The 12,119-nt window shown below is 41.2% G+C and overlaps 1 protein-coding gene across 1 annotated transcript in view; it reads left to right on the forward strand.

Moving 5' to 3' along the window:
• Positions 1 to 11,776, forward strand: part of LOC138260468 (uncharacterized) — a 118,027-nt gene extending 106,251 nt beyond the window's left edge. Inside the window, exons 3-4 of the mRNA XM_069209029.1 lie at positions 4,324 to 4,504; positions 11,168 to 11,776. Of these exons, the coding sequence (XP_069065130.1) occupies positions 4,324 to 4,504; positions 11,168 to 11,365 (379 nt within the window). The 3' untranslated portion in view covers positions 11,366 to 11,776. The remainder of the gene's footprint in view (positions 1 to 4,323; positions 4,505 to 11,167) is intronic.
• The last annotated feature ends 343 nt before the right edge of the window (positions 11,777 to 12,119 follow it).

A 12,119-nucleotide genomic window follows, 5' to 3' on the forward strand; every position in this document is an offset into this window, starting at 1 on the left:
CTGCACCTAGCCCAATCTGCAGTGGGCCAACAGTGTCAGCATGGTCTCCAGGCCCTCCAGAGACAAAGCACACCCGAACTTGCCCTCTTCTTCAGACTTCCTGATGGTGTCTGCAGCCAGATTCTGCAGATTCCCCCTCACTGCAACCACTTCTGGTGATGGAGACCTCACTGCACCACTGCACCTATGCTCCTGGAAGCCTTGGACAGAGCAGAGAAGGACCACTGGCATCCCTACGTCTCCCAGGCTTGTGAGACCCGAGGCCACCTGCTTGTTCGGCCAGACGGGTCCCCCAGTTTATGCCTGCAGTCTGTTTCTGTGGCCCCCTCTACCGCAACTACCACGAGTGACAGTAAACCTGACTTTTCCAAACCACCTCTGCACCGGGAGGCCCCGGACTGAGGAGAACAGGGTCACTGGAGTCCCTATGTCCCTGAGCATTGCAAGAACAGAACACCCTCAGTGGTTCACCCAGACTGAAAGCTCAGTCCTCCCCTGCAGCAACTTTGTGCCAGGACCAATCCCCATCGACTTACCTGGGGTACCCAACGCTGAACTGCACCACTGCACCTGGCCGCCTCAGTGCCACTCGAGGTAGCCTGTTGGGGTGGCCTTGGACCTTGCCCCATACTTACCCCGAGTCAAGTAGATTGGTCCCGTAAGTTGATGTACTATACAGGATTGCAGTGCTTGTTCTTTATCCATAGGATAACATTACTGCATCTGAAAAATGCACTGTCAACTTTTGCAAACTCGAAAAATTCATAACTCTGGTGATCTTCGTATCTAAAATTATATGAAAGTATGTGTTATTTTTATGAATTGGTGTCGGATTTCCTTACTGAGTGTGTGTCTCACTTACTATATGAATGCGTGCCTTACATGCTTAGCATTACCCTCTGAACTGCTCGACCACACTACCACAAAGGACAGCATTTGGGATGCCATTTGTGCCTCTGTGATACCTTTGGGGTTTGCCTGGACTCTTTGCACAGTGAACTTAATTTTGGTCCACTATGCAAAGTGCCAGCTTCCTACACCAGTATTTTTGGATCCCACAATTTATTCCCCATTTTGGGGAGTTTTACTTGTAATTCTCATTAATGCATGGGTATACAATGTGAAATAGCTGATTTCGGGCCCACATAACCAGATTTTGTACTTTAGTTAATGAGGTTCTCTAAAGAAAATTTAATACAGTTCAATACAATTTGGAAAAGCCCACTACGGATCCATTTCATTCCAGAGAATTGGGCTCTAACCTCCACTTTAATGTATGATAAAACACGTGATTCTAAGCAAGCCAACTTTGTCACTGTCTCAATTTGTTAAGTAACAAGTATGTAGCATGTTCCTGGTGGATGTCGTCATCTTACTCTGCATCTATTCCTGCTCATACCTAGTCTTCGGACATTAACACCAGGGAAGAAATTAGCTGTAATAACATAGTTGTTTAAGTTTTATCCAAAAAAGTGGCACGGGGAACAAAAATAAAATATATATTTAAAAAACTTACCTTCTCCGTACCTCCGCTCACTGCCACGCTGTAGGCACAGGCTCCCAGCCTGCCCTGCAGCCAATCATGACGCTGCTCAGAGCAGTATCATGATTGGCTGGAGCGCCCTGGCCTGGGCTTACAACACAGTGCCGGATTGGTGACAGCCTCTGTGCTCATGTGTGTTTGGCCACCCCAACATACATGCGCACTAAGGGGAGTGCTTTATGCCCTTCCCTCAGTGCTTGTCACCCCCCATGGCCAGCCCCTTTAAAAAAGAACTTTGTTTATTATTGTTTTATTTTTAAAGGGTTGCGGGGGCAACGCTCCTCTGCCACAGCGGAGGAGCCGCCCCTGGCAGTGCCTAGTATGTATTCAGATCTCACTTCCAGGATTATGTAATCTATTTGCAGCTTGGCCCCAACGGACAGTACTGTCCCGTGTACAGCACATGTGGTTGAGGAGCTCCCGTTTCAAGGTAGATGTCAAGCACTCCACTGCTCTTTAGAGCCAAGTTCATAATACACAAATAGATGGAAAATGTAACCACACAACTTTGCTTTGGCAATTCCAATTGTCTATGCTTGAATTATAAAATTCCTCTGTCAAATGAACTTGTTAAATGCATTTTTCCTGGGGGTGGACATAACTGGCGTAATTACTCATAATTGCCTCAAATGTATTGTAATTGTGCATAATTATGTGAGAAGTGTAATCCAGCATTACTCAATCTTATATAATATAATAATATAATATAATCTGATATAATCGTGCTATTTTGGTAATTTCACATCATCAGAGTAATGAGTAATTACTGAAATTACTCTATTATCTCTGGCATAATTAAAATTGTGCAAAGGACCACTTCATTGATAATTTTGTAAAGTAATTTTGATAGACAACCTCCTACGTTCATACTAAATTTTTCAGTTGCCTTTTGCAAAATTGCATTGTTTATGAGCAAGGCCCCAACATATGTATGTATGTAGTTATCCATGTAGTTACCCACTAGGCGTTTACACTTACACTTAAAGCGCCTACCCATGTGAAGCAAATTATTTCATCTGTTTATTTTCTTCGATATACAATATAACACACAGCAAATGGTTTAATGTGTCTGCCTGCTGAATATGGTTGTCTTAACTTTCAAGAAACTGAAGGAAATGCTTTCTTCCATTCTTCATCTGAAATGTGCTCGCATTTCATTGGACCATCTGTTCTACACTCTGAAAACAAAATCATTGTTGTGGGAGCTAAATCTTTATACAAAATAAACTGTCACTTTTAAGGTTTGACTAATAATCTTGTCAGTTTTGGCCTACCTGCCCTCAGGAATTTCTTCACGACCAGCTTTAATCACAGGTGATTTCTCTAACTTGGAGCTATAGCTGGAACGATTGTATATTTCCTCCTTTATTTAATTGTCCAATGTAAGTTTTCCCTTCTAGACCGAATCATCACAGGTGAGTGTTTTATTATTATCTAAAAATATATATAACATATATATATATATATATATATATAAAAATTCTAAATTATGGGGAAAAAAACAAACATCTCTTTTCAACACGTAATCAAACTTTATATTTAAGTTGCAGAAAGCTGGTCTCTTAAGTGTCACTACGCCGTGCACCTCAGTGTGTTTACCTTTGTAGCCGGTTTTACCTTTTTGCCCTTTGGTTGTGACTAAATTAGAAGTCTTTGTTTTGTTACTACCAAACAGCCTACAAGTTTGTTGTTGTGCAACCCATCCATCAAAAGGTCCTTACATGCAATAGGCCAAACATACATTTCTCGCCGGGGTTTCTACATTTGTCAAATAGGTCAGGATTTTTTCCAGAACAAAATGAAGCATTACCCTTTAAAATTCTCTGTATTTGTATTAGGGTATTGAATGCACATGTGATTAGAAATGAATGTGATCTTGGTAGGAGTTCAAATCATCACTAACTCCTACTAATTCAATCCATCTCAAAGATACCGGAGTAAATTAATGGGCTGGTCTTCTTGAAAGCAAAAGGCCAATCCCTGTAGCCCACAATAAACCAATAATCAATAACATTTGGATTAACCAGCAGTCTTGGGTTTCGAAGCAGCATGCTGGCCGACGAAAAGATCCTCAACGCCTCGTCGGGAGTGCTGAGCGCTATATAAATGTAATTGCGAATTAATTCAATCACGTTTCGTTTTTTCCACAAATATGTTTTACCTTTCATTTTCCTACCTCCTTTCTACTTTATCTTCTTTAAAAAGTAGTCTTAATAATCCTCTGAGACCTTATGCCTGTTCCCACCCCCCTGTAACTCACCTCCTTCTCTGCCAACCGAAAAACCATTGCTGTCTCTGTATTTTATCCTCATCTCTAAAGCCCTTGCCTCTCATTTGAGCTACGTGCGTACTATACAAATGTCTAAAAAACACATGCACACACCTTTGATTTGAGGATTCCTCACCGAGGGAGTTTAAGATGTGAAAAAGAGAATTTATTCCTAACCTCATTACTGGGCCTTACGTCAGTGGCGTAAGCTACAATGATGGGCCCCCTCGGCAGAATGTGAAGAGGGGCCCCGAGTCCTCCAAAGCACACAACTAATCATTGGCCTTGGGCTAAATGGGGCCCCTTGAAAGGTTTGGGAGCCCCTTGGAGCAGTGGGCACCCCCTGCCACAAGGGCTGCAAGGCCATGCGTTAATTCCTTTAAGTGCTACCTGTCAATATGAAAATGTTAACCTGTTAACAATAACAGTTGGTACATGAGGGTGGGCATTTTATTTTAAGCATGGTATCAAGACTATTTAGCTTGCTTTTTGTATTTGCTTTTCCTGATAGATTTGAAACATCTTTCACTGAAAACTATACCTTTTCCAAAGAACATGGACTTCAAGCTGGAGCAGGAGCTGATCCAACCTTTACCATAGGAATGCCAACGATTGCAGAAGATGGACTCATGGTTTTTCTGAATAAGAAATCCCAGCAGAAGTGGAATATCATGCAAAACAATACAATTCAGGTATGGTATCATATACTTTATTATGAGGTGATTCGCATAAGTGTTGTTTTGTCAATCTTCCGTTCACCATATTCATGGCATCCAACAGCCTTGAGCATCGGTGAGGCTCATCGTCCTGGACACAAAGCCCCGCTCTAGCGATGGCCATACTTGCATATCTCCAGGCCAAAAGTATCCTCATCAAATGACATGTAGGGGCAGATTTACCAAACTGCGAGTTTGGTCATTCTGCCCCTACAGGTCATTTGAAGACGATACTTTTAGCTGGAGATATGCAAGTATGCACAGTGCAGCACGCATGCAAAGTAGGAAAAGAAAGGACAGATGACAACATTTCTCCTTTTAACACCTGTTTTTTTGGACACAAAGCCCTGACTCGCATTTTTGGTAGATAGGGTTTTGCTTTAAAAAGGGAGGATGGCTGCATGGGAACGCCCCTATGACTCTAAGTAATTCAAAACAGCTTCTTGCATTACTTTGCATTACTCTTCATCATTTTCCAGTGCAAAACCGAAAGTAAATAATATAGCCTTAGAACCCGCTGTAGCGGGCTCTACCGGCCATTAAAGGCCCGCTCCCACGTTAAAGGCCCGAGCCGAAGGGAGAGGGCCTTTAATGGCAAGTAGAACCCGCTACGGCGGGTTCTAAGGCTATTAGAACATTCTGCCACTCGGGGGCAGAATGTTCTATTAAATAAAACAAATTCCACACGAAGCCCAAGGGGATTAAAATCCCCTCGGGCTCCGTGAGGCTTTGTTCACAGCTGTTGCTGTGAACAAAGAGAAAATTGGAATGTTGGCGCTCCGGGCTTTTACCGGCCAGTAAAAGTCCGCAGCACTCCATTGTTTTCAATGGAGCGGTCAACGATCCAGTGTTCTAATAATGAACAACATTTTGTGCTGGTTTGCGTCACTTTCATGACGCAAAGCCAGCGCAAAATGTTAGTAAATCACCCCCTAAATGTCTAACCTGGTGGAAGAACACCAGCAGCGGTGTGATTTCACTATAGTACTATGGGTAACGTCTATAATGATAGTATAGGAAATGACATGGCGGGAACTTTGCGCAGCACCAAAAGTCAACATTTGCAGGTTCCCATGGATGATTACTCTTAGTTGCCATATTGAAATAAACAGTGATTACTGTCAAGTGTGACCAAGGCACATTCACTACTAAAAACTAGCAGCCATTGATGTACTTTTTAAAAATATCAGTAGTCACCAGAGGTAATACCGGATATTGAAAGTTAATCTATAGGATTCTCAGGTCGGTAAAGTAAAAACAAGATAACTGGGAAAATTAAACAACTCTGATCAATAGAAAAGAGCATCGATATGGTATTAAGCAGCATATGAAAATGTTGGTTATTGTTTCAGGGTCATGACTAACGCCTGAAATTACATTACAAAAACAATTATATAATTTATTTGAATGGCCTCAGTAGACGGGTGCGGCTGGAGTGCATAGTCGTAGGCTTCCTTTGATGTTAAAGAAGTGGACCTCAACTCCCATCCTGCCTCCTACTAAAAGACAGGAGGTGTACGTTAACCATCTTTTGCTCTTTGTAGACAGCCTTTTTTAACATGTCATCTGCTAAGGGGCGTACTGAGCAAGACAGGCTTTTTTGATCTTGTGCTCTCTTAACCATAACTCTTTTTTAATCTTTTTTTATAGGGGATTTCATTTTTATTAATGTTATACTGCATTCACCTGCCATGTGCCCACTCTTGTCTCCTTGCGGTCTTCAGCTAGGCTATGAGCTCAATTACCTTCAGCATCATGCAGGGTGGGTTATTTACAGGGCCTGCCAGACCTTCAACCAGGTGTTATTTACTAACTGTCTTCCACTTCTCATGCTTACCCACCAAATTACAACAACATTATTAGTAAACAAAACTTACTTTCCCACCCACTTATCTTTGATCTCCATGGATCTGCTCAAACAGATCTGAACTGAAAGCTAAACCTGCAAAATATTTGTGAAATGTTGTGCCGTTTCATTGCACAGTGCCAAATATATTAGCAAATTAATATTTCTTCTGCCTTTTTCAAATCGATTTCTTCTTCATGAGCCCTGATGAAACTAATTACCCCAAGAATAGGCCTCTGCAAAGGTTTGTGCTGGTCCATTAAATGATAGCAAGGCTAGTAGCCAATCAGAAGTGATTGCCACAATCCCCTTAACTTTGGTCTTTGGATCATAAGAAACCTTGAAAGCCTGCACTGGCTACACCCTTCTAGCTGCCTGACACATTTTATGCAGATCCAAAGAGTGCGAAAGATAGATGCAACTAAAGATTTTAGAGCCTCCTTACCTTGCCTATTCCGCCTCCGAGCATTCAAAATTTCACATACCACTAGAGAACCAAACCTTACAAGCTTCTGCCAAATTGTTTGAAGATGCCTCAAACAGTGCCACTGTAATTAGCGAATGAACAGTCCCCCTTCTTAACTGCTCCACCTTAATGGAGTACTAGGAATTTGAGATTACCAAAAGTATGCTTAATGTGCCTAATCTATTTCAAATTTGGTGTAGATCCTTCAAATGATGCCAAAGTTATTAAATCAGAAATGTATTCAATATTCCCTCTTACCGAGCTTTGTTGAGTTCCGATCTGCACAAAACCTGAAATACTTCCACTGGATTTAACTTGCTAACTGCCTGCCATGTTCTATAAAGATTCATCAAATAGCACTAAAGTTATAAGCAAATAAAATTCGTATTGCCTCCCATTTAACATTTTCAATAATGCTCCTTGATGGATTGGCACTAACGCTAACATGCCAATAGAAAAAAAAAATCCAAGCTTGTGCTAAATTTTGAGCAGACTTATTGCAACAGTGCCAAGGTTATTAGTGAATGAAACCTTTTTAACATCCCCCCTTTTTAACTTGCTCTCTCTTGATAGATCTGCACCAATTGAAAAATACTGAGAGAAATCTCAACATATTCTCCACCAAATGTTGTATGCCGTTAGCCTCGGCCCAATCCACATGGTCTTCCTCAGACCTTTTGCCCTCACCCTCCAGTTTTCTGAACCTATTTTATTGGCTTTCAGGGCTCTGTCCCTAAAACATAGTAGAATGATAGACTATGTGTAGTTTTAAAATTCTATGTCAACCTAGCAAAACACATTTTTTGCCCGGCCCAAACCTTATTTTTTCAATGCATATAAGTCACCCCTGGGTAGGCCATGGCCAACCCAGAGGGCTGGGTACAATGGCTTTAAAAAGTGGAATGTGCTTTTAGATTGTGCATGTCCCAGTAGTGGAAAGCTCTTAAAGTCATTTGTTACTCTTGTGAGGACTACCTCTCTAATAGGATAACATTGTAATTACCTTATTAAATTTAATGAGCTGTAACTTCCAAGTGGTTATAGGTAAACATTTCATGTTTTTTTGTCTTTGGAACTGTAATGAAAAATACTCTTTTATGGTGAAGTCAGAATTTAAATCACAATTTTGAATATGCCACGTAATAGAAAGTAACACAAAAAACTTTTAGGAAGTTGGCATTTCTTTCCTTAGCCATTTAGTGCCTGCAGACTGTCTCTGGGTCACATGACTGGGTGTAGTTGACATTTGGGTTTTGTGTATTCCTCTTAGATAGCTATACACAAAAGAGAGCATGGGTGCACCTGGATTGGCCATAACTGGTAGGATGGGAGGGCAGTACACCCCCTGTAGTTAGTATGGAGCCTGGGCAGGCAGAAAGCCTGTGAACATCAAAGGGAAAATGCTAGAAGGTTCTTACACTTCAAAGAAAGGCCCAGGTACAAATATTGGACCCCAGACACCAACTCTACAGTACGCCTCTGGGCCTGTGGATACTCTGCCAGGAAGAAAGACTGCTGTGCTGCTGAAAGGACTCCCACTCTGCAGGACTGCTGCCCTGTTGTGCTGACCTGCTGCCCTCTTGCCTGGATCAGATGAACTGGACCTGCATCTGTTGAACCAAGGACCCCAAAGCAACTGCAAAGGCTAGTTGGTTGGCCTCCACACTAGAACCTTAGGGACCGAAGATTTCAACAACTGTGAATCTAGCACCTTGACTCTGCTATCTGTGAGTCATACCCTGCCAAGTGGTACAACCCCAGTCCTGGATCCTTGGAAGATGACCTGAAGGTGATTTGCCAGCTCATCTGTGGATCCAGCAGAATCAACACATCTCCTCTTCTGTGTGGCACAATCCTGAGTAGAACCAACAAGTGGTGTGGGGTTTCCCACTGTGCAATGGCTCGTCATTGACCTCACAGCCTGCTTCAGAACCATTGCAAATCTCTCGCCAATGGCTGCCTCCACGATGACGCAGGTTCTTGTGCAGCCTCGCAGCTCCTCAGAACTAACACATTGCCTCTACTGCACAAAGCATCCCCGATGCCGGACTTTGCATTACAAGCTCTCATCAATGGGATCCTTTATGGCAAAACAGGATCTCGCATCACAACTTTGCAGCTCCTCAAGAACCATTCTTCACCTCGGCTGCACAATGCATCCTAGAATCGGGACCTCGCAATGCTCTGCAACCAGGATTTAAGGTACTCTTGTTCAGTGGGCCTATCTGGGTTCCTGTAGCTGACCAGTGCTCCATTGCGGTTGTTCTAAACTTGTGAGTTTCCCCGGCCTGGTGTGGCTAGATATATAAGATTGGCACTTGGTGTTTTTTGGTGCTGTTTCACTGAAATCTTTAAAACTGGATGGATCCTATTCTCCTGATTGGATTTTTGTTGTTTTGGTCTTGTTTTATTTATTAAAGATGAATCTATTTTTCTACATTTTGCATGCAATCCTGTTGTGGTGTGTTTTCATTGAGTTACGGTTTAAAGTGTTGCACAAATACTTTACACATTGCCTCCAAGTTAAGCCTGGTTGCTCTGTGCCACCCTACCAGAGCGTTGAGCACAGGTTAATTTGGGGTTGCTTGTCACTTCATCTTTACAAGGATTGTGGTTCCTGCTTGAGTTGGGTTTTACCCCCGTCAACCAGTAACCAAATTACTTCCACATGCATATTCATCACAAGATAGAAAATGTATATCAATAAATGGCTTTTACACTGACAAGATATATAAATGTCTTAACCCTTTCAAAGCCCGCCTGGCACCTTTTTAAAATGCAAACTCTGCTGAACACAAATATACAAAATCATGAAAAACAGGCTTTCCCAGTGAAACTCTACTTTCATGACACAATTTGCCTCAATTAATTCAGACGGTTTAGCTGTAGCTCCAAACAAAATTTCTTATGGGAGCAAAAATAGGAAAGCACATCTTTTTCCCCCTCTTCTAACTTTTTTAACCTTAAATCGAAGCATGTTTAAAGTTGTATGTGGGATCTTGGCTGCATATGCTCATCGAGTGCCAAACGTTGGTACAGATCCATCTAATGAGAGCCAGGTTATAGGCAAATCAGAAGTGGTTTGCAAAGAAAGTGTTGCTGAAACATAAATAGACAAAAAGGACTGTCACTGTGTAATAGACAGAAAGATATAGTCAACACATTTGACAGTAATGGTCCTTCACCACCGCACAGCTCCAAATCTCAAGTACCATATCAGTCATGGTGTTTGACCCCGAGGTAAAAGAATGCCTTTAATAACAAATCTGTAAACAGTACAACAATGTAGAAAAGCATTAACAATTCTATACAGTCCTTAATCACTTCATCAAAATAAAATCCATAACATTCCCCACAGTTCACGGGAATGTTATGAACATGCTGTTGTGGGAGCATTCTAGTTCTTGCAGGATCCACCCAATAAATTCCAATCACATTCTATTGTACATATAAAATGTGTTCGGTTATTTTTCTTCAATTTTCTTTGTAACTTGTCACAATAAATCTCAGCTTAGCCATAAATGAGGAATTCCTCAGAGCTGCGAAATATTTACAACATCAAAGTGTCAATGCACAGAACATACAATTCCAATATATTACTGTAGTGGGTTTATACTATATATTTTTTTTTTTTATCTCTCCATGTTGGTCTGTATTTACATATCTAGCACCTTCACTATCGTATAATATCAGTACATTAAAAAGAGAATAATTATAAAACAACACGTGACTATTCCGAGAACCATCCTGTTCTCTAACTCTATATTGTTGTGACAACTGTTTTAGAAGCCCAGGTAAGCACTATAGTGGTTATCAATCCAGTCACACTAAAATGATGATTATCAATAGATAGTTATCTATTACATTAATTCAGGTGAACATCATTAATAAATCATTAGCAATACGACTCTTCTTTATAATATTTTCCAATGTTATCTACAATAAAGAAAAGGCTTCCCCTCTCCTCCCTCAACAATAAAAAGCACATTTTACTTGAATTTGCATAAATGATTACTGCCATGGCATTTTTCAAGTAGGTATTGAAAGCAAAGATTCAAGGGGTTAACTTTATGCACTGATGTAAAATCGCATTGAAGGTACTAAAGTGAAATTTCACTTTTGCTCCGTACAAATGTATGTGTGTGTTTTTACAGAAAATGCTGTTGTTTTGTCCTGATTATTTTCACTGTCGCGGCATAAATATATCTATAGAGAGGAACAGAGCGGTGAACACAAGGCTGATGGAATTGTGAGTTATCAATGGCTTATAAAATGTTGTTTCTATATATGCACACATTTATAAACTATCATATCTTTTTTTTGGCAGTTTCCTTTTAGCCTATCGACCAATTTTGACCTTCCGGCAGGCACAGCGGTGACACTGAAAGCGACGTTGCAAAAAGCCACAATGAAGGTGCCTTACAGAGCCGCGATTACCACCATGTTTGGCAACAAGGTAGCCATCTCCGGTATGTTGACCGGGGTGGGATACTACAATCTGCAGATCCAACAGGACGAAGTATAAGGAGAATGCCCCCGACGCTGAAAAAACACATGGGAGCTACTTGAAAAAATTGCAAATGCAAAATTTGATTTAGAGAAATTACTAAGTGCCCTTTGACTTGGATCACATTCGAATTTAATATAAAGCTGAATTTAATTAATATCTGCTTCCATTTTACTGATCTGTGATTCTGCCTTTGCTTTAGTTCTCCAACAGTCAAGTTGATGTCTAATCTTATAATAGTCATTCTCACGGCAGCGATTCCCCACAAATTCTTCTCAAACGTTCAGTTTGGAAACTTGACAACTAATGTTGGAAGTTGGGGTGTTTAAATAGCGGACTAAATTAGAAGTCATATTTACAGCAATATCACCAAAAACGTCTCTTGATGTTGGGAACAGAATGCAAAATAAATTATAGACTGATTGGTGACTTCTGCCGTTTGTCCTTTCTTGAAAGTGATGGTTGACTGGTGTGCTGGTGTGCTTTGCTGTCACATGGGGCTAGTGGGAGGGGGTGTCACTTCGTTCTGTGCTCAGAGGGCATGCAGATCTGCAAATCTTTGATTCATCTGACAATTTATAAGGACAGTCAGAGGTTTAGAAAAAAAACATTTATTTCTCCAACGTGGGATTACATGGAACAAGGAACTGGAGGAAGAACAGATGTCACTGCTCTTCAGAGACCTAGGAAGCCTTCAGAAGCTTTTGTGGGGTGAGATGACTAACACCACCACCTAGTCACGATTGATATTGCTGCCTGATCATGAATATGT

Source organism: Pleurodeles waltl, chromosome 1_1 (genome assembly GCF_031143425.1).
Source record: "Pleurodeles waltl isolate 20211129_DDA chromosome 1_1, aPleWal1.hap1.20221129, whole genome shotgun sequence".
Lineage (NCBI taxonomy): Eukaryota > Metazoa > Chordata > Amphibia > Caudata > Salamandridae > Pleurodeles > Pleurodeles waltl.